The sequence below is a fragment of the Euprymna scolopes genome, chromosome 44, assembly GCF_053919585.1.
Source record: "Euprymna scolopes isolate OS-2025 chromosome 44, ASM5391958v1, whole genome shotgun sequence".
NCBI lineage: Eukaryota > Metazoa > Mollusca > Cephalopoda > Sepiida > Sepiolidae > Euprymna > Euprymna scolopes.
Window position 1 is genome coordinate 22,432,355 of NC_136525.1, and position 25,000 is coordinate 22,457,354.

Genomic DNA, 25,000 nt, shown 5'->3' on the forward strand with positions numbered 1-25,000 from the left:
CCGATTTTGCCCAGTCGTAAAATACGCTTAAATATGATACTGTAATTTGTCCAGATTTCGTATATATTATTATAGTCACGATTTCAAAAGTAAAAAAATATGTATTTTGGGTGCCGTCAGCTAGAATCGAAACTGAAAGCAAAACTGTAGCATTCAAAGCTTGTGACGTTCCCAATGTATCAAAGTGACACGCATATGAACTGATTCAAAATTAAAAATAAACTAAGATGAATGTACAAAATGTTTAACAATTCTTCAATTTTGACCCAATTTTGATCCCTTAAAAACAATTTTAACCAGTTAAAGACCCATAAAAGAATGGTCCGTAAAAAATCCAATCATTTGAGACCTCTATGGCCGCCCTGCGACTTTTACTTTCGGGGGAGATAAAGTTTGAAAATAGAAGACAGAGAGACACAGAATATAGCCTTTTATTTATTAGATTAAAGACATTGTTTTTCACTAAGCATAGAATTGATACTCTGCAAAATGAAGTGAGTTCTCTTGGTTATTAGTTTCATAAAAAATGTAAACAAAAATATAAAATTTGTATATTAATACGATAGTGTGTGTGTTATTTTGTGTTTCAAGCTTACGTCTTTTTTCTTTCGAGTGACTGTCATTTAATTGTTATGACTTTCCATTTCTTGTAATAAATAATTTTATCAAGAATTCTTCATAAGTTTTGTTTTCGGTTTCGATTATAGTTGAAGGAACTCAAGTTATATATATATATATATATATATATATATATATATATATATATATATATATATATATATATATATATATATTCTTTTTTTTTTTCTTCATAAGTTTTGGTTTCGGTTTGGATTCAAGCAGACGCATCCAAGTCATATGGATATATTTTTTTAATTTTTGAAATCACAACTTTATAATATATAAGAATCGACAGAAAATTGATTCTATGATAATATATACGAAATCTGCATAAATTAAAATATCATATTTAAGCGTATTTTATGACCGGGTTATGCCGGGCGTCTCTGCTAGCTTAGATAAATACTTTTGCAGTTTCAACAAAAGAGCTACAATCTGTTCTTCAGATGCCGCACTTCCATTTCTCGTTCTCTTTCAGTGGAGGAGAAATCCTTCACGACTGAGACAATTTTTATTTTTGTACCTTTTCTCCACGTTAAAAAACGACCCTAGTGTCTAACTCTGTCCCGTGGGGAGGCATTGTAAATAGGTACAATAATATTAAGGCGTCTCCATTTCTGTTAAACATCCATAGAATGCCAACATCAATATATTCTGCTATGGAATATATATATATATATATATATATATATATATATATATATATATATATATATATATATATATATGATGAAAATAATGGAAATAGTATTCCGACAAAATAGAGAAATAAAAAGGAACAAACCGTATTATGTGTTCATCAACGTTTCGTTTTTATTTCGAGACTTCCTCTGGATTTTATTTCTCTCTCTCTCTCTCCCTCTCTTTTTCTCTCTCTCTCTCTCTCTCTCTCTCTCTCTCTCTATATATATATATATATATATATATATATAAATATATATATATATATATATATATATATATATATATATAGAGAGAGAGAGAGAGAGAGAGAGAGAGAGAGTGAGAGAGGTATACCACCTTTTTTTTTGGCAATTTTACAAGTTCCAGATCTCAACAACTACTGATCAGAACTTAACAAATGAAGGCTCGTTGGAAAGTTAATGACCTGTATTTGAATTGTAGTGGGCTATGTGACATTTGCCCTTAATGTCGCACATTAAGCGGATCATCCATCATACAGAGCTTTTTGGTCACTTTTTACAGCCATAAAATGTTTCAATCATAGTCATTCGTTTTTCTAGTTTTGCATATAAATTACAAAATATCTGATATTTCACAAAAACCTCTGGCATTGATGGAGGAGGGACTAAAACTTGCTGCTATGATTTCAAATGATCTGAAATAACAGCAAGAGGAGACTTGATCCAAATATTTCTCATATGTTATATCTCCTCTCTTTAGTTATCATACATAAGTAAATTTCACAGTGTATAAGGATTATTTGATATAATCGTATTCTATTTCCAAAAAAGGGGAGATATAACACGTGAGAAATATTTGGAATCAAGTCTCCCCTTGCTGTTATTTCAGATCATTTGAAACCATAGCAGCAAGTTTTAGTCTCCTCTCCATCAAGACCAGAAAATTTGGGTGTATATATATATATATATATATATATATATATATATATATATATATATATATATATATATATATATATATATATATAAATACACAATATATATATATATATATATATATATATATATATATATATATATATATATATATATATATATTGTGTATTTAGGCAGCAAGTATTCAGACAAATATTGTTAAATAGCACGGAGTGTTCTTGCTTAAGAAGCTTTCTTTGTAGTTTTTGAATTTTTCTAATTGTCTTTCTTGTTTCTCGGTTGAATCTGTGTAGGAAAGTTCCGTAGTCGTCTTGGTCCATTATATATATATATATATATATATATATATATATATATATATATATATATATATAAAGTGACATTGTCCGTCTGTCTGTATCAGGAACGGTCTCTACCAAACTGTTCTGCCAGTTTTAATTTTTTTGGTCTACAGACTTAAAACTTAGCATGTAAAACTTTTCCTTAGCTCATATGGTAACAAATAAAGCTGGAGTGCGAAACGTTTTGGTTTTTATTCTAGCTGATTGGCGCCAATGTCGCATATTTTGTTTTTACTTTTGAAATTACTACAATATATTGTATAAACATATACAAAGTGCAAATAATAATAATAATAATAATAATAATAATAATAATAATAATAATAATAATAATAACACTTTCTACAAATTAATACTTGAATATTTCATAATATTAAAGTTCAAGTTTGGCTGTGGTTAAAATTTGTTACAACAATTTAAAGAATTTTGTCTCCCCTTTTTGTTTTTCGTTTTTTGGAAAATAGAATTGTGTCAGCCAGATGTGCGAAGAATATGATATTTGGTAATGCAGAAAGATTTTTTTTCAGATAATTATTGCCCTACATAAAAGTTTGGTAAATTTCATAAGGAACTAATGGGATGTGTGTCCTAACGTTGCCAAGATAATTAAAAAATTAACTCCTGCTCCCACTTATTTGTTCTTTTTTTTCTTTTTGTTTTTGACCATGGTGTTTTGTATGTTGTGTTTGTATGGGGAGGCCTTTGTTTTTAATTTACATGTTATAAGTAGATCGCAAATTGTTGAAAATCAAGGAAGTATACTTAAAAGTAAAAATCACATAAAAAAAGATGAAAGATTGTTTTAACCAAAAACTGCTAAGCATTTATCCACGATATAATAAAGTTCCGTAAAAAGAATTATGTGTGATATTAAACTAAAAAAAATTGAAAACAATAAAAACAAATAGTTAATCAACAAGATGTCCTTTTGCAAAGTAATATGTAAATTAGTTAACCTTACGACTTTTATAGCATACACATGATTAGAAAACTATCATTCTTTTATTGTATAACCAGCCTGAATACCCGGCCTTGCTCGGGTGTTTGGAGGTGTGTGTTGAGCAAAAAAAAAAAAAAAGTGTTAGTAGGCAGGCTCGGACCTGTGATGCAAAGGCGAAAAAGAAATTGAAAGTAAATCTGACGTCTTACCGCTACTCCATGACGTGACCGGAAGTCTAAAGTATTCAAATTTAACGTAGTCAATCAAAAACAAAAGATGACTTGCAGAAATGGCGTTACTTTTAAACCTCCTACGAAAGCAAATTAGACACAAGGTTGTTTTTCATGTGGGGGGGAAACCAGCTCCCCCAAAAAGGGGGCACTTTGGCAATATCCAAATAAATAATAATTTTCTCAGTATGAAAGGTTTCCCCTACATTGACCAAGGACCAATTACAAAACAGATACTACCCGGCCCGAAGGCCAGGCAGTTGCGTTTGAATAGTTTTGCTTTATTTATACAAAAAAGACAAACAAACACTAGAGACGACGGCGCGGTGGGAATTTTGTTTAACTCAATAAAAAAAGAAAAGAAAAAGGAAAGAAAGGATATCCGTTTGTGAATGCGAGATATTATGATCTGGGAAGTATGTGAAAACTTCTCGTGGAATCCAATCAACGTGAGAAGCCCAATGTAAAAAGCGTTTCGTGGACATATACAAATGCATGCGCCCATTTTTCCCGTTGTTTATGTCTATCATAGAAGACGAAATGAACGTTTAAATTCCACTGTGAGACGAGGAAATATTGACACTTTATAAATATTGGAAAGGGATAATGGCACTTATCATTTCTTCTGATTTGTGAGATATATTATTTTTGACTGAGCCAACAAATCGATTATTATTGTCACATTTCAGCCGGTGAATTTCTGTCTTATTTGAGGGTTCTTGATAAACTGCAGAAACGTATCTGTAATTTGATTGGCTCCCACCCTTCTCTCACAGACGTGCTAACCTCATTCCTTTCTAGACAAGGTTCAAAAGAGAGTCGCCAATCTGATAGGCCCTTAACTGGCATCTATGCTCCAGCCTCTGTCCCGTCGACGAAATGTTGCATCCCTCTGCCTGTTCTACAAGTATTTTAATGGAGAATGCTCTGACGAACTGCAAGCCCCTACGACGTAAACACCCTCTACAAACCCGACAGGCAGCTAAATCTCACCCCCACACAGTAGAGATCCCTAGATGTAAAAGATATTTCTACTCCAGTAGTTTCTTCCCCAGAACCGCTAGACTTTGGAATTCCATTCCAGGTCCCTGCTTCCCCAACTGTACTGACATGCAGAAGTTAAAGTTTAACATGAACAAACATCTTTCTGTCCAAATTCCCACATAGTACCCAAGTAGATGTTACCCCTGATAGTAGCCCCCTACACCAAAGTGGCAATGTGCCTTGTTTGGGGTGAAAATTTAATAAAAAAAATACTATTATGGCATCTATTCTTCAGAATTGTCTGATATATTCTCTGCTTCCTTTGTTCCAGCTCGTTTTACTAGTTGATTTAGTAGTCTCCATTAATTCGCTGCTTTAATACCTCATTGTAATCAAGCTTCCTATCCCAGTAGCTTCTTTCCAAGAAATGGAGGTTTGTGAAATTCTCTTCTTGTTGACTGTCTTCCATCTACATTGATTTTTCAAACAACAGCTAATAAGCATTGCCTGTCTTTGCAATAATCATCTTTCGTTCTTAAGAGCTCCTTACATTAAGTGGGCTCATCACTTGTCTGGAGCTATTTCCATAAATAGATGAGATCATATATAAAATTACTATCTAAGTCATAGAGAAGATATAAAGTTTTTTTTTAATTACTATTCATAGAGAGAGATAAGGTCAATTATAAAATTACTATCTAGGTCATAGATATAGATAAGGTTATTTATAAAACTACTATCTAGGTCATAAAGAAGAGATAAGGTCAATTATAAATTACTATCAAGGTCATAGAGAGAGATGAGGTTATTTATAAAATTACTATCTAGGTCATAGAGACAGATGAGGTTATTTATAAAATTACTATCTAGGTCATAGAGAGAGATGAGGTTATTTATAAAATTACTATCTAGGTCATAGAGAGAGATGAGGTTATTTATAAAATTACTATCTAGGTCATAGAGAGAGATGAGGTTATTTATAAAATTACTATCTAGGTCATAGAGATAAGGTCAATTATAAAATTACTATCTAGGTCATAGAGAGAAATAAGATCATTTATAAAATTAATATCTAGGTCATAGAGAGAGATAAGATCATTTGTAGAACTACTATCTAGGTCATAGAGAGAAATAAGATCATTTATAAAATTAATATCTAGGTCATAGAGAGAGATAAGATCATTTGTAGAACTACTATCTAGGTCATAGAGAGAAATAAGATTATTTATAAAATTACTATCTAGGTCATAGAATGAGATTAGATTTTTTATAAAATTAATATCTAGGTCATAAAGAGAGATAAGATTATTTATAAAATTAATATCTAGGTCATAGAGAGAGATAAGATCATTTGTAGAACTACTATCTAGGTCATAGAGAGAAATAAGATCATTTATAAAATTAATATATAGGTCATAGAGAGAGATAAGATCATTTGTAGAACTACTATCTAGGTCATAAAGAGAGATAAGATTATTTATAAAATTAATATCTAGGTCATAGAGAAGAGATAAGGTCAATTATAAAATAACTATGTAGGTCATAAAAAAGAGATAAGGTTAATTATAAAATTACCATCTAAGATAAGTTCTCCTAAAAATGTCAAAGGACAGTTATGATAGCACACAATAAGAGATATGAATCAATCATTATTTTTAACATATAGTAATTCATTTCCATATTTTTTTTCATAGTATTTATACCAGTTGAGCATCTGTAAGTTTTTAATTGTTCCCCCCCCCCCCCGACAAAAGGAGGGTGGCCCTGTAAAGTCACCCTTGTCCGTTTGTCGGTTCGTCTGTCCGCATTTTTTTTTTAAATATGCACAAAAGTGTCAATTTAAGCCATTTTAACCCGACAGGCATCCCTAGGGGGGGGGGGGCAACCAGATTTTTCCTGGAAAATTCGTTCTGTTACTTTTTTACTTATATCATGTTTAATGTTTGCGCAAAAAAAAATTCGAAGGCATAGTTATTGAGAAAAATGGGGGCACACGAACTGACGAACGGACACGGGTGAATTTACACGTCAACCCTCCTTGTCGAGGGGGGGGGGGGAGGACCAAAAATGGATACTTGTTGATCCGACGATATAAAACGCCATAACTCAATTAATAATCTACTATGTTCATCTAAATTCAAAATTGGCAATTAGCTATTATCTCTCCGTAACAGTTGACAGTGTGATATGTTCAAAGACTATTCAGAATACCAAAAAAAAAAAAAAAAAAAAAGAAGAAAAGAAAAATGCAAGTCGGTAATCCGATGACAAAATTGGTCAATTTGCGCTAACATATGCAGCAGCTTTGTTCATTAGCATAAATGCGCAGTCTTAGAACATGAAAGCCACACACACAAAAAAATGGCTACCTCATTGATCTAAAAGTCTCTTTCTTTCTAATTGGTTGCTAACATTCCCTTGATAGTTCATTGTTTTATTCCTGTTGACTTTCGATTAGCCTTTGAGTTCTTCACAATAATTCGAATGAATAATGGACATCCTATTGTTATATAGATGCAGTCGTCCCATAAGTTCTGTCCAGACGTTTTAATTCTCTTGAATTTAATAATAGAGATGTTTGATATCTTGTTGTTTTGTTTTATGGTATATCAACCGTTTTCAGATTATTTACTGCTAAATCCAGTCATTTTGGTAAAAGGTTTGATGCTTCAAGTTCTTTATATCTTCAAATATTTATTCAGTGTTTGGCTTGGTTGATTTATTTTATGGTATATCAAAACTTTTCGAGTTATTTCATGCTGAATCCAATAATTTTTGAAAACGTTTTCATGCTTCAATTTTTTATATTTTTAAATATTTATTCATAGTGTTTGGCTTGGTTGTTTTATTTTATGGTATATCAAAACTTCTCGAGTTATTTCATGCTGAATCGAATAATTTTTGAAAACGTTTTCATGCTTCAATTTTTTATATTTTTAAATATTTATTCATAGTGTTTGGCTTGGTTGTTTTATTTTATGGTATATCAAAACTTCTCGAGTTATTTCATGCTGAATCGAATAATTTTTGAAAACGTTTTCATGCTTCAATTTTTTATATTTTTAAATATTCATTCATAGTGTTTGGCTTGGTTGTTTTATTTTATGGTATATCAAAACTTCTCGAGTTATTTCATGCTGAATCCAATAATTTTTGAAAAAGTTTTCATGCTTCAATTTTTTATATTTTTAAATATTTATTCATAGTGTTTGGTTTGGCCGTTTTGTTTTACGGTATATCAACCCTTTACAGATTATTTAATACCAAAGCCATTAATTTTTGAGAAAAAATTTTATGCTTGAAGTTCTCTATATATTCATGATGTTTGGTTTAGTGAAGTTTTTTTTTCATTGTTTTGTTTTACGGTATATCAACTCTTTCAAGTTATTTAATGCCAAATCCAGTAATTTTGGTAAAAGTTTTTATGTTTTAATTTCTATATATCTCCAAATATTTATTCATAGAGTTTGGTTTGGTGAATGTCTAATGGAACAAACGATATTTATATATTTTTACAATATATATATATATCCTTTTGAGATATACAGACAACAGAGAGATATATAGAGCGAGAAAATTGACCCCAAGGTACTGGAAAAGACCAAAATGAAGGCTAAAAACACAGTGGAGAGACGCCAGCAAAGTGTAGTATCTGTTCTGATACTATACTTCACCTTTTCTGTCCTCAGTCAGTGGAGGAGAAATCCTTCTAGATTGCAGCAATTTTTATTTTTGTTCCTATCCAAAGTGCCCCTTTATGGCGGCCATGATGGAATGGATACTTTCTATTTGACTTTTTTTTTATCGGATATGTTGTATTTCAAATACGGATAAGCGTAGTTTTAAGTAAAGGCATTTAAAAATATGCCACAAATAAATTATGACAAAGAAAACCTAGACACTAAATAAAAACGTGTGTTGTTTTGATATCCGCGTTGTCAGTGGAAATTTGTACTCTCTTTATTGTTTGATTGATTTTATATAAAACACACACATGGTTACCTTAGATATATACGTTATTTTTAGGTTGCGAGATAACTGATATACAGTGATAGGCAAAATTCACCTTTCGTTTACAAAGCCATTTGGCGGAAGTGACGTTCAACATATTTTTAGCTACGGATGGCCAAAACTGTATAGAATTAACCTTTTTTTATTTATTTTTGAAGTGTAGTGTGACGACTCAACACCACTCCGACGGCGTCGCCATGCGAGTCTGGACTTTGCGACGAGAGTTATATTTATAACAGCGTCATCACAACCCCTTCGACAGTCTAGACAGTGTCTGAGTTATTTTAAGTACATCAGCATGTCACTAGAACCACGCATTTTGATTGGTCGACCTTTTTTTTGTATGGGATGACGAAGGACCGTGAGGTGTCCAACAAGTAAAAACAATAGGTCAGTAGAATTCAATACGACGAACGAAGCGGACGTATCTCGAAACGACAATAATTACTTGTACGAAAAAACTTTGTTTCTAAAGTCTTTACATGACGCTAAACCGATTATTTGAACAACAAAGAAGAAATGAACATTCTTTTACCATTGGATAAAAAGAAAAGAGAAATAAAAGCAGTAAAGCGAGTGCAAAACTGGCTGCCTACTATCACTTCTTTTTATAAAAACCTCTCTCCACCCGGGCCGTCCACTTTTGTTTTGATCCCCCCCCCCCCACTTCACACCCGGGCACCTCTACGTCTACCACATTTTTGTAACATCTCTCTTCACTCGGGCTGCTTACTATTGTTTTGATAGCCCCTCCCCCTACATCATCTCTCCACACCCGAGCAACGCCGGGTACCCCCGCTAGTCTAATATATGAAAGGCAAAATGTGTGTATGTATGTGTGGTGTGTATGTGTGTGTGTGTGTGTGTGTGTGTGTGTGTGTGTGTGTGTGTGTGTGTTTGTATGTATCGCAAAAACTTCTGACAGACACGTCGAAACGTGACAAAATCGGTATCGTTTTTAAGCTCGGTCTCTCTGACGACAAATATCAAAAACATTGTCCAAAAACATTAATTCCTTCACCATCAACTGGGCCGTTTTCTACAAGGAGGGGTAGTTTTTTTCGTCAACATTTTCGTAAGTCATCGTGTCCGTTGGATTGACTACCCTTAATTCGAACACTTTTGTGATGGACGCATCAGCTAACAGTTAGGGTTTTTTTTTCACCTTCTTTTCCCCCTTCACGTTACGGGTTCGAGCCTATCTATCCACTACCATTTTTTTACAACACTCTCCACCCGGGCTGCCTACTGTTGTTTTGATCCCCCCACCTCTCCACATCCTCGCTACTACCAAAATAAGTATAAAAAAGATATCTAGATAGGTAGGTAGTTTCTGTTAGTGCTGGCGGCTGAATCTGTTAACACTAAAATAAAATACTGACGATTATAAACATTTTGAAGGAATAATAAAACAATGTAGTTGTGTGATCATTTGTTATCATTAAAAATAAAAGACTGAGGTTTATCACCTGTTTCTGAAAAAAATATAATCAATTGTACCAAGTATTCAATATTTGGATGTAATTTAAAAGGTACAAAAACCAAGAGCAAGTATTTATGTATTTAAGATGTAGCCGGCGGCGAAAACAATAGACGGCATCGGCAGTGACGATGAATAGGTGTATCAGAATTTTTGTAGGGATTTTTGACACCCCTAACACAAACTGCGAATAAAATATAAAAAAAACTCGTAATTTCTCTTTTAAAAGTGGGTTGTTTATTTTCTTTATGGATTATACTTCCAAAATAAACTATTAAAGTTGTTTTAAAAGTAATAGAAATATATATATTTTTTAAAACAGTAATGAATTTTACGAACTCAATATTTTTCAATTTTTAAACTTTAAAAATCTATCAAAATTTTTCTATTGATTTTATTTTTACGATATTTTCAGGGTCAATGTGAAATTTTATGCTCTTTCCAATAAGCCGAATATAATATTTTAGACAAACGGTTTTTATTTAATCAAGCCCCCCCCCATTTTCAAGTGTCTATTAAAAAGTAAATAATTAATTTACTCACCAAAGTGTTATATATCACAAATTGAAGAGAAAAGGTCAATATTCAAATTTAAAACAAAAAAAAAAAAGTAGTGTTTTTTTAGAAATTTACCTGTAAAGTTCGAAGTTTAAAACCTTTTTTTTTTAAACCACGTTGTTTGTTTTTTCTTTTTTTTTTTTTTAATGAAACCTTGGTCCTTGCTCCTTTAATTGAAAAAAAAAAATAGGGCTTGAATTACATTTTTCGAGGAGTTATAAGCTTAGAAAGAGGGGGTGGAATTATTCAATATTTTTCCCGAAATTTCTGACACACCTAGACGATGAAATGAAATAGTGTCGGATTTTAACCGACTAAAAGGGGGAGGGGGAGGCGTTTCTTCAACTCAACGGGTTAAACCAGAACTCGACGTAGAACGAACGAAAAAAACAATGAAACCCTTACCTTACGTGGTGAATCCTTCACGCCTTTTCTTGATCAACAGGAGTTGCAACGAATTGCCTCGTTGCTTACAACGACAGATGATTACTCTCGGTCGGGAGGTTCCAACCTGGCTAGGAAGCCATCTCTGACTCAATTAACAATGAACAAACGATATTTTTTACGACCTGCCCTCGCGTAGTATAAACATCCCCAACCACCCCATGTTAAGAACGCTTCTCGAGGTTGGGAGTGCTTATTCCGAAAGCCGTTCTTAACATGGAGAAGTTGAAGTGTTTATAATACGCTGGCTCATCGTAAAAATTTACTGAACAAACCTCACGGCAAATCTCAACCGCTAGAAATATCGTTGAAATTTTAACATTTATTTTTTAAATGTCGTAACGCCCAGCCATAGTGATCTAATGATCATAACATCATAATCTATGCATGCGAGCTTAGGTGACCGACTTTCTATTTCAACTTTCAAGTGCTCAACAATTAGAACCGAGTTTCTTAAAGGGCTTACATAATTATTACAATAATACTTTTTAATACCTACAGACACTAGTGTTTCATCCTTTTCAGGAATCATCAGTACAAGGTGACACGATTACTACTGGCCGGTGGATTCGAACCTGGCCATGAAGCTATATATATATATATATATATATATATATATATATATATATATATATATATATATATATATACATACATATATATATATATATAATTATCATTATTATTATTATTATTATTATTATTATTATTATTATTATTACTAAAAAAATTTTACCAAGTCTACAAATTAAATAATTCTGTAAACTTAAAGCAAATATAAATATTAATATCATAGAACAATCCTAATCAGATGAAAAAGCTCAATATTCGAATCCAATTTCTTATATTTGTAAAAATATATACTTATAATGTATATATTCAATAAAGTTTTTCTAAATAACTACAATTAACTAACCTCAATGAAAATGAATTTACACTTTCAGAGCAAATATATCGATAGTAAACATTCGAAAGCCACAGATGTATTTATTTCATGTTTACATTGTTGATATGTTGTGTCTTACACGTGTTTCATTGGATTGTAGAAATTCACCAAACAAATCTTCTGAGACAAGATTCTTGGAAAAATACACAGTTTTCTTTCTTGAATTAAAACAGATAAATGCTGGTAAAAAGAAATGGGAATTTTTAAAAATCATAAGGAAAAAATGTCTTCCTATTATAGAATATATTGAAACCTACTTAAATTCAGATCACAAAAGAAGACTAAATACTAGATACGTGCAAAATGAATGGCCGATGCCCAAAATGTATCAGCATATCGACCCCTCTCTTCACTTAAAAATTATTTTGTGTAAACAAAAAACGTATTTACTAAAGTTATAGTTTTAAATACTGTCAATAATAAGACTGTAATAATAAGAAAAATAATAAATTACTTAATTAAAACGAAATAACAATAAAAGATTATATAAAATAATATCAAAAGTATCACTCAAAGATTTGAATGTAAAACGTTTTTTAGCGTCTCTGGAGATTTTCATAACATGGAACAAAAAACATTCTAAACCGTTTGTTCCCGAACCTTCTCTAGCAGTAGCTATAAATAGTGAACGATCGTTATTTTTAACTCAGTTATAACATGACGTTGGGACGCAATGAGAGGTGACCACCAATTATAACTCCAACCGAAGGAAAACACAAGAAAACTCGAGTCGACGAACCAAACAAGATACAGAGAAAGATTTCTTTCATCAATAACTGGTAAATATCGATTTTTTCTGAATTATATTTGACCAAAAAGCATTTATGTCTAAAGATAAAAAGCAAACATTACTATAAAAACATTTACTTTTATTAAAAGGTAAATAACTAGAAAACAGAGTTACTTCCCTTACACTATAGATTATAAACAGCTTATTATACCTTCGCTTTTCTTTACTATTTTTGACTTTGTTTCACTTTTTCTTTGTTAATAAAAATTTGTTTTTCTTTTCAAATTATCTTTTTTTTCTACTCTTTTATTTTTCATTGATATGTTTGCGGTGTTCCGATACCCCTAGACTAGAAACAAATCCGTAACAATACTAAAAATGCACGAATTTAATTTTTTATGGAAATAAAGCATCATAGACTGAAAAAAAAAAACTTTTATTTTTTCAGGAACATTACGAAAAAGTCCTCAAAGTCTGTGCTAATAATATCGTTACAATTCGAAGAAAAATTACTTGCCTCGAACTAACGATATAATTGAATTAAGCATTTATTCAATATTGTAACAAAAAGAAAATTACAAAAATATTTTGTTATTTATAAGGTACCATTTTTAGCGTAAATTTTGCATTTTCCTTGCACGCATGAACATCAGCGTAAGAATTTTTGGTACTTGTACAGTTTAATCAACACATTAAAAAATGAAAATATTGAAAAAAGTTTCAATTGTACGTATCCGCTATGGAATGAAGTTCTCCGAAAAAAAAATTCACTTAATTTCATCAAGTATTTTTTAAAAATTTTTTTATTTTTTCATTTTTTTTTTACAGCGAAAAAACAATTCGTTATTATACCGAGCAAAAGGTTCTATTTTTAGGAAGAAAAGCTAGTATTAAAGATAGGGAGGGGATGTCGGCGCTTTACATTGAGTTATCTCCCCGTGGCGTGTTAAAAAATTCAAAGATGTCTACCTTCAACGCGCTGTCATTAAAACGTGTTTTTTCCACTGTAAAAAACCCCAAAAAAACAAAAAAACTACTCGATCAAATTAAGTGAAACTTTTTTCGTGGATCTTCAGTCCAAAACTAATACGTACAATATAACCTTTTTTTCTCTCGATATTTTCATTTTTAATGCCTTGATTAAACTGTACAAGTGCCGAATTTTTCTCTATAATCTTGCAAAAAAAAAAAAAAAATGTAAATATTGGATATCAGGAATACACGCACAAAAATAATTTTAAAAATGGGTAAAATTGAGGTTAAGTTTCATCTGTTTACCTGCGGATGCACAACGTTGAAAAAAAAAATTTTGGTCCTCCTACTCACCTTATCACATCTGTAGAAAAATCTTCAGAGAAAAAGAAATTCTTACTTGTGTACTTTCATAAATATTCTAATTAAATAAACTTTTCCTGTTTTATTACAATAAAAATGAAATAATTAAATTAATTATCGTGATTCGTAATTTCGTGAAAATCAGCTCCTTCCGTGTTTACATTTTCAACAAGTGTGTGTTTTTTCTTCTTCTTTTTCGTGCCGTAAATTGGTTTTTGGTTTTCTATGTATTCGTTTGTTTATCAAAAGTATATGCATTTTTTTTTTTACTTCGGTATCTTATGAGTTTAATTTACTAATTTCGTTGAAATAGTTTCAGAAAACTGATAATTATTTTTTCGGAAATTTTTAAAGTTAGTTTATTCAGACTTGAAATTGGAACAAAATGTTTTGCTTTTTTTTTCAACATTTTTCCCTGTAATTTTTTTTAAACACGTAAATATACATTTTTGGGTTTGTATTACTGTACATATAGATTCGAAAAAGTTGTCAAAACACAAATATAGAACAAATAAATGTTATCAAAGGCAAGATAAGTTACTTTTCTACCAAACTGGATATATTTTTCGTGTTTTTATCCAATGTAACATGTTTATTCAGCTCGAAAACCATACAGTGTTTACCGATGTATTGGAACATTCAAGATGGCGTATTATTCTCTCTTTAACACGGTAAGTGTGGGAAAAGATGTTATAAATAAAAAACCGGATAAAATACTGTTAAAAACTCGCTCAATATATGTTACTGTGACATAGGTTGACATATAATCGGCGGGTTTTTAATAGTATTTTGTATAGTTTTTTTTATTTATAACACATTTTTCCATACTTACGGTGTTAAAGAGGGTGTGAGACGTCATCTTGAATTTTCGAATACATCGGTAAACACTGTATTTTTTCGAGCTGAATAAATATGTTACATTGAATAAAAACACAAAAAATATATCCAGTTTGGCAGAAAAGTAACTTATCTTGCCTTTGATAACATTTATTTGTTATATATTTGTTTTTTAACAACTTTTTCGAATCTATGTGTACAGTAATACAAACCCACATTTTTTTCTTTTTGATATTAACTCTGGTCTGTTATCTTTCAAACACAATCAAAATTTAGGCGTAAACTAAAGAAGTAATTATGATAAGCTTCTTTTAAGACGTATAAAGGTTCGTTTTTTTCCGTTATTTTCACCCTTACCTACTACCCTTACCTACTAAGTGCATATATAGCGCCATATTTGAATTAATCGTGACTTAACAATATTTCCAATGTTTCGTATTTATGCTTTGTTTATCTTATATAAACCTTACATAATCTTATTCGTAAAATATTATTAATTACAATAGAAAAATGCGAGCATGAAAAGTAATATGGTTAAGTTTAAACATGGGAAAGTAAAGGACTAGTTGTTAAAATTGGAAAAGAAAAGGACAAGATATTCTAGTAAAAAAATATAACAAATTTGTAACTTAAAATATTGCAGCATTAAGAATTGATTGTATAATTTTACTAGAATATCTTGTCCTTTTCTTTTCCAGTTTTAACAACTAGTTCTTAACTTTTCCATGTTTAAGCTTAACCATGTTATTTTCATGCTCGCATTTTTCTATTGTAATCCATGATTTTTCTAGGCTTCTAGTAAATTCACTTGTTCTTTGTTGAATTTCAGTCTTATTTTTTTTGCCTCCATGAACATAACATACACATATATAATAACAATGTACGGCACTCGTCTGCTTTCAATAAAATCCCCCAATTATCTTCCTTTTTATTCTTTCATTCTCTCTGTTTCACTTGTTACTTCTCTTTTCACGAAAGCAGTGAATTGGTAGCAGTGTCAGATATCGCCATTAAAAATGAGTAATAAAAATCTGAATAATTAGACTCACTATCTTTCGAAGGTTATAACTACTTGAAAAATGTAATATAAACCCTATTTTTTTTTCAATAAAAGGAGCAAAGATTGAATTTTAAAATAATAAAAGGTTTAATAGAAAAATATGCAATACTTTTTTTTAAGTCGGTTTTCTTTAAAAAAAGATTTAAAGAAATTCAACGAATTTTAACTTACTCCAATTATGATAAATATATAAAAATTCCAAAAAATCACTTACCTATAAAACTACTAATCAATGGGTGCTTCCATTCTTCATTTATAAGAATTTGTCCATATTTATATTTTATATTACATATAATTTTTAAATAAAATAATTTTTTACGCAAGCATCCGAAAAGACCACGATTTTCAAATTTAATAACATTTGGTCACAGAGCGGAGTTACCTCCCTTTCTTCCAGTTGACAAATACGGAGGCTGAAAAGCGCCATGATTAATTATTTCAAAAACGTAAAAACAACACATTAGACCAAATATATTTCCCGCTATTAACTATATAAAGGAACAAAATTTGAAGTGCTGATATCTGTCTTATCTCCCCTTTGAATTTCTGACACTTGACTAATTTGATTGTTGACAGTAGTCAACAATCAAATTAGTCAAGTATGGGTCACCGTATGTGAAAAATGATCACATTTCACTCATCAAAGTTTACTTAAAAAAAAAAAAAAACCGCCGACAAAGTTTCCATTTTTTATTCTCTTAAAGAATTACAGGAGTTTTTGATTTAAAATATTTTATTTCTTCTTTATGCAATGATTTTTTTTTTTCAAAAATTAAAAAAACAACAACATTGAATGAAATAGAAAAAAATTAATATAGGTGTCCAATTTTTACAGGACAATATTTTCAATAAGTGGGGGTTAACTTAAAAAAAAAATCAACGTGTTTTTAAAAAAAAAAAGATTTTAAACTTTTGACTTTACAGGTAAATTTGCACATAACTACTCATTTGTTTTTGTTTTGAATTAGATCATTTTATTTATTGATCTTTTATCTTCAATTTGTGATATATAAACCTTAGGTGAGAAATTTAATTATTCACTTTTTAATAAACATTTTAAAATGGGGGGGGGTGAATTAAAAAAAAACGTTTGTCTAGAATATTATATTCGGTTTATTGGAAAGAGCATGCAATTTCACATTAAACCTGAAAATATCTTAAAAATTGAACCAATAGAAAAATTTTGATAGATTTTTTCAATTGAAAAAATATAACTCGTAAGATCCAATTCATTTCATTACATAGAAAAAATGGCTGCTTTAAAAAAAAGAAATTACGAGTTTTGTATATTTTATTCGCAGTTAAGGGTGTCAAAAATTCTCAAAAAATTCTGACACGCCTAGTGAATTGGTAGTGTTGCGGACCAGGATATAATACCCTAGCTCGCCACAAGAAAATAATGAAACGAATTGATGGATAAGATAAACGTCGTTTATTTGCTGTTGAAAGAATGAACGTTTTAGTTATAACATGTGTTTATGTTCGCGCGTGTGTAACCAATGTTCGTTGCGGGACTGGTGTTGTAGCAAGAAAAGGAAATGTGTGTTCATCTCAAATTCGGGTCACTATCGTTTGTTCGCGCGTGGGAAGAGAAATAAATGTTGTAGTGAAAATTGAAATGATAGTCCAGCGTGTAGACAAAAAAGTGGATAGAGAGTTGACATCAGTTAGCAGTCAGCTACACGAAGGTGTTCTCAGGGACCAGTAGTAGATAGAGAGAGAAAGAGTGAGAATACGTACATACGGTCTGTTAGCTCGTGCCCCATACATAGTCACAGGGGACGTGAACGCGCGTGAGCGTGCGCCTCCCGAAAAGGAGGCGGCTGGTTAGTCCAACCTCTCTGGTCGAGAGCTGGTCCTAAAAGAAAGAAACCGGTTATTGCTCTTTGTTTTATACTCGTTTCCGGAGTGTCTTTTGCGCATGTGTATATTTCCTTAGAAAGCGGAAGTGATGTCGTCCATGTGTGCGTTCGTGTGCGCGTGTGTGAGTACATGTGTATACGTTAGCGTGTGTGTATATATACGTGAATGTGAGTGTATGTACGCGAACGTGAATATGTGTACGTGTGTGGACGTGGGCGCGTATGTTTGTTTGCGCGTATGTATATGACATAGCTTGAAATATGAATGTGTGTTTTTGTGCGAGACTAGAAAAGGCTCGCACAGTAGCAACATTAGTCGCTAAAGCGACGTGATTGCTATAGAAATCAGTCATAAAAACGATTTTTAGTAAGAAAAGCTAGTATTAAAGATGGGGAGGGAAAGTCAGCGCTGTAGCTGGAGTTATCTCCCCCGTGACGTGTTCTAAACTCCGAACAAAAATTTAATACAAATCCAATATGTCTGCCTTCAACGCGCTCTCATAAAAACGTGTTTTTCCGCTGTAAAAAAAAAAAAAAAAAAAAAAAAAAATACTCGATCAAATTAAGTGAAATTTTTTTTTCGGAGATCTTCAGTTCAAAACGGATACGTACAATATAACCTTTTCCCGATATTTTCATTTTTTAATGTCTTGACTAAACTGTACAAGTACCTTTATTCCATGAAGGTAGTATGCTCTCGTTCCGTCATTCACAATTGTATAGAGGTCCGAAGTAATTCGCGATTGTATTTTTTAGTCGCCCGTACTGAGAATCGAAGCTTCATCCCTCAGGAGAATATCATTTCAAAAATTGATTTTTCCAAGTACTCTAACCACTGGACTACGGCTCCTTGCGTCCTCCTTGGATGACAGAACGAGAGCATACTAACCCAATGAAATAAATAAAGGGTTCAGTTCGAAATTCTGTCCAAATTCCCGAGTTCGATCGAAACATTCCTGCGTTAGAAGATACACTTTAAGAAAGCCGGAAGTGACATTGACCGAAATATTCTGACGCTGACACTCAATGAGAACAGTAGTCCGAAGAATCCAAATAATACGAAAATATCATATTCCAAAAATCACATTAATTGGTCAAGTACTTTTGTGAAGAAAATTATTTTAAAGCAATTAATAGGAATTCGTATACATTACAACATCAATCTCGCAAGTTGGACTTATTGAGTTATCGCCCCCCCCCTTTTTAGATTGTTTTCAAAAGATTACCGCTCTTTAGTTACTTATAAAAATTGATTTGCTAAATATATAAATAAAACAGTAGTGTATATATGTGTGCGTCTATGTGAAAATATTTAACCGATAAACTCTTAAACTACTGGTCAAATAACACCGAAATTAACAGGAAATAGTAATCATACACCAAGGATGGTTTATAACAAGTAAAATCTTTGTTTGGATGGATGAATAACGCGTACATATTTTTGTTATTTTTGCGCATGCGCAAATCCATTCATAGCTGGAAGTGGTTTAATTTTAAATCTTTCTTATTCATCTGTCGATAGTTCAAACTGTATGGAATGCGTCTGAAGCGCTAAATGTTTAGGTTTCAAATCTAGCTGATGGCGCCCAATTCATTTTTTTAAAACTTTTGAAATCAATATATATATATATATATATATATATATATATATATATATATATATATATATATATATATATATATATATATATATATATATATATATATAGAGAGAGAGAGAGAGAGAGAGAGAGAGAATATGCTCTGTAATTATAAATACGAAATCTGCATGGATTAAAGCATATTTAAATGTATTTAAGTTAAACCTAGTTAAAAAAATAAAACTACTTGATCAATTTACGTGATTTTTGGAATATGATAATTTCGTTTCATCACAAGTATGTATATATCATACAGATTTTTACGTATTTCTATTTTAAATACTGTAGGAGAGGAAAAAAACACTAAAAATAAACTTACTTTTTTTCATGACGAGTTAAATCTATAATATGCCAACAATCCCGTTAAAGTGTTTTTCTGTTCAACCTGACGCACACATTGAGATAATTTCAGGTATGGGCTTATTTTAGTTTGGCCGAAGTTTAAAATGATGGGCAAGTCGGGACATGTCTCGCCTTCGTATAACATATTTAGAGCATGAATTTCTGATTTGGTTGCCTAGATAAATACAATAGTTTACAAACAAACTGTTTAAAAACAGTGTAAAATACTTTACGAAGCCTTCGTGAAAGAAATGCGCACCTAGAGCACGCTCCTTATTAAACTCATTTATTTTTAATATAAATTTGGTGCTTGTAAAGATGGAGTCAACAAATGGATTAAAAAAAATATATATGTCGTTTAAAATTAAAAACAACATTACTTACTGAATTGTCATGTCGAACAAAGTAATATATCCAAAAAAAATTTTAAATTAAGAAAAGTTATCGAGTAGAAAATTATTTATACTTAAAAGTAAAAATTGGGTAAAATTGAATGTTTTTTTAGATGTTATAAAGTAGATAGTGAAAGTTCACACACTGGGGACATAACTCGGAACGAATATTTTTTATTACTTGTTCATGGCGTGCAATGTTTGTTTCTATAGCGATTAACTTTTTTTTTTCTTTTTTTTTTTTTACTAAAAACACAATAGCAGCTGTTCTACACGATGATTTTTCGTGAGTTTTGGATACATTACTATTTTGGACATGACAATTAAGCACTTAATATTGATTTTGCTTAAAAGGACATATTAAAAAAATCGATTTGTCGACTTTAGCTTAACAAGCACCATAAATTTTATAAATTGTGTGTATGTTTTTTTCTTTTTACCAGAGTGAGAGGATCACCGCTTATCAAGGCTCGAAGGCCACTCGAGGATAAAGGTTATGAAGTGTCCTGTAGCTGGTGAGGCAACACTGTGATTATTGGTAATGGTAACACTTGAGTAGTGTTTGTTTATTTAAGAACTTGTTCACGTTAGACTTGAAAACAGCTATGTTATAGTACACTGGGAAGCAACCCCGAGGTATCGTGTTCCACAGACAGGCAGTTCTAGGAATTAAACTCTGCTAATGGAATTTATCTTTAGTTTTACGTACAGATAGATAATAAGGGAAATTGTTGGCAGTTGTTATAGTTAGACGAGTGTCTGTTGTGAATGTTCTAGAGGGGACATAAATAGAAGCTCAATTGAGCAGTTTGCCACGAAAATAACGATAGAGCTAAGATAGACTCGCTAAGTTTATTCTGTGAACGGAAACCAAGATGGCATGGCGAAAAAACTCAATCACTCAGAAATTTCGTGAAAATAGTGAATAATTCCACCCCATCTTTCCAAGCTTATAACTCCTCGAAAAATGTAATTCAAGCCCTAATTATTTTTTCAATTAAAGGAGCAAGGACCAAGGTTTTATTAAAAAACAAAAAACAAAAAAAAAAACAATGTGTTTTTTTAAAAAAAAAAAGGTTTTAAACTTCGGACTTTACAGGTAAATTTCTAAAAAAGCGTTTTTTTTTTTGTTTTAAATTTGAATATATTATTTACTGACCTTTTCTCTTCAATTTGTGATATATAAAACTATTCAAACTAAATTAATTATTTACTTTTTAATAGACATTTCAAAATGGGTGACACTTGGGGGGCGTGAATTTAAAAAAAAAAACGTTTGTCTAAAATATTATATTCGGTTTATTGGAAAGAACATAAAATTTCACATTGACCCTGAAAATATCGTAAAAATAGAATCAATAGAAAAATTTTGATAGATTTTTAAAGTTTAAAAATTGAAAAATATTGAGTTCGGAAAATTCATTACTGTTTTTTAAAAAAAAAAAATATTTCTATTACTTTTAAAACAACTGTAATAGTTTATTTTGGAAGTATAATCCATAAAGAAAATAAATAACCCACTTTTAACAGAGAAATTACGAGATTTTTATATTGTATTCGCAGTTTCGTGTTAGGGGTGTCAAAAATTCCTACAAAAATTCTGATACTGCTACGTGTATCCAGCCTGTCATCACTTGCGCGTATCTACATTATACGCATTCAAAAACAAAGGTAAACGCACACACATCCACAATGCCCCACTGTCCAATACATTATAAACATATTGACTATTCACTCAACTTTTTTTTTTACCCAAACAGGTAAAATTGCATTTTTTTTACGTTATAAAGTAGATAGTGAAAGTTCACACACAGCGGACATAACTCGGGACGAATATTTTTGATTACTTGTTCAACTTCATGGCGTGCAATATTTAGTTCTATAGCGATGATTTTTTTTTTTTTTTTTACTAAAAACACAACAGCAGTTGTTCTGCTCGATGGATTTTCGTGAGTTTTGGATACATTACTATTTTGGACATGGCAATTAAGCACTTAATATTGCTTCTGCTTAAAACGACATATTTAAAACATCGATTTGTCGACTCTAGCTTAACAAGCACCATAAATTTCATAAATTGTGTATGTTTTTTTTCTTTTTACCAGAGTGAGAGGATCACCGCTTATCAAGGTTCGAAGGCCACTCGAGGATAAAGGTTACGAAATGTCCGGTAGCTGGCATTTACTAAACATGAAAATAACTTTGTATATTCTTATTTCTTATATAAAAACGTTTGGCGCTTCTACACTATTTGGACGAAATTTCGGAAATCGTAAAACTGAATTTCACATAGAAACAATGGTATCTATGTATTCCTCGTATTTTTAAGATGATTATATCAAAAAATTACGAAAATTGATAAGGTTGAAAATTATTTATTAAAGAAAATAAAAAAATAGAGTTTGATTAAAACAATCGTAAGACACGGGAGAGTTCAAAATGGATGTAATTTTCCGTTTCGATTTATATAGATGGCGGCAATTTTTCACCTTCTAATACGATTAAAGTTTTTTTTTTTTAATAATTCAGTAATATTCAGGTAATTTCAACTGCATAATATGGAAGCTGCCATTGTAATTTATTAGAATTGACAAAAACATCAGTTGAAATCATTTTTTTTTTTTATCTGAAAACTCCATTTATCGGCTACAATATCTCGTCTCAATTCTGTATTAGCGCCAAACGTTGTCTTATAAACTGTCACATTTCTCCATTTTTCATTCATAAAACTTTGTTTATGTTTTAGGCGGCGCTTGCTTCCCTTCTATTATTTCGATGTTTTGTTGAATTTTCATTTCATTATACACGCATGCTCTCTCTCTCTCTCTCTCTCTCTCTCTCCTTTATAACTTTTATTCCCCAAATCATATTAAATGTTCCTGTGGTTCTTAGGTAACACAAAGACGCTCTGAAATGACCTCTCTCAAAACCAGGGATCATGCCGATTATTGGTAACCCCGCCACAATTTCTTTTCAGCAGAAACGTGAAGAGTTTTTTTTTTTTTTTTTGGTGGGGGGGGGGTACCAAAGAACAGATTTTCGGCTTATTTCCACCGCTATAGTGACACTCCAAAATGAAAATAAATAAATAAATAAATAAATAAATAGACAAAAAGAAACGGAGTTTGTTTTACAATTAACAGAGGTACGAAAATGTTGTAAAAAAATATATATAACAAATAAATATTATCAACTGGATATTTTTTTAGTGTTTTTATTTAATGAAACATGTTTATTCAGCTCGAAAAACATACAGTGTTTACCGATGTATTTGAAAATTAAAAATGTCGCCGAACTCTCTGTTGAACACGGTAAGTTTGGCAAAATGAGTTATAAATAAAAAATATACAACATACTGTTAAAACCCCACCGAATATATGCCAGTATATGTCAGGGAACATATATTGAGCGAGTTTATAACAGTCGCTCTTTTATTTTTAATCATTGTTTGCCTATGTACAAGATAATAATTGCAATTACAAGAAGTTTTCTAGCCTGGTAGAGGGAGGTTCCTTCATTTTACAAAATTCTTTATATTTAAAAGGAGTTTTAAGCAATTTAATTTACCATAAATAGTGATTGTAAGTAAACATCATCCGCATTCAGCCATGCTGATCATGAGCAGGAAGTAAGAACATAATCAGGGTCAGTTGACAGTTGACAGTTGACCCCCAGAGGAAACATGGGAAGGAGTGATAAAGGTGGACTTGAGGGAGAAAGTGGGGTAAATGAAAACTTGACCAGAGGTAGATTCGTTCGAAAATAAATTTCTAACAATCGATCCACACATATCAGCGTGTAAAACAGATGTTGAACCAATGATGATGATGATGATGATTCCTTATCTTCAAGTAACTGTTGACTTTGATAACCGATGACTCATCAGTAGCACGCGCACGCACACACACACACATGCATTCCTTCAAACAAGACACACAAACTTACATCAACGAGATATGGCTGGGGCGAAATTTAATATTAACCACACACACACACACACACACATATATATATATATATATATATATATATATATATATATATATCTGTATACATAAATTCGTATTCCTGTCTGTTTGTTTGTTTGTTCACAATTTGATTAATATATACAAAACGTCCATTACCTTATTATTTCATTCATACATACATATATTTATATATATATATATAAATATCTCTGTATAGATAAATTCGTATTCCTGTCTGTTTGTTTGTTTGTTCACAATTTTATTAATATATACAAAACGTCCATTACCTTATTATTTCATGAATTACTTTAATGCTTCATTCATTCCTATATATAGTATTATTCTTGTAAAACAGACGATTAAGAGATGACCTCATTTGCATATTACCTTAAGGGAAATCGATTTTATTAAATAGCGGTGTGTTAGTTATTGTTTATAGTGAGAGGATTGTTTTAAGTGTTCTATTTAAGTTTATTATTTAAATTTGATTTATATTGAGAACATATTTAATTTAATTTATTTTTACCAACATCGATTTTTTTTTTATAAACCGATTTAAGTTATTTGAGTTTTTAGTTATTTCCCTTGGACGCTAACTTTTTGTTTTTTGTTTTTGTTTTCTTTTTCGGTGGATAATCAAACTAAAAGTAATTCACACAGACTTTCAAGCATTATTTTTGGAATTGGTTCAAATAAAAT

At 31.1% G+C, this 25,000-nt stretch overlaps 1 protein-coding gene across 3 annotated transcripts in view; it reads right to left on the bottom strand.

The window, feature by feature from the left end:
* LOC145268736 (choline transporter-like protein 2) overlaps positions 1-25,000 on the bottom strand; it is a 382,616-nt gene that overhangs the window by 253,446 nt on the left and 104,170 nt on the right. Inside the window, exon 1 of one of the 3 annotated variants that reach the window (XM_080124319.1) lies at positions 19,919-20,023. The exons of the other annotated variants lie outside the window; for them this stretch is intronic. Within the exon in view, the coding sequence (XP_079980445.1) occupies positions 19,919-19,928 (10 nt within the window). The 5' untranslated portion in view covers positions 19,929-20,023. Of the gene's footprint in view, positions 1-19,918; positions 20,024-25,000 lie in introns of those variants that run through there. 3 annotated transcript variants of the gene reach the window in all.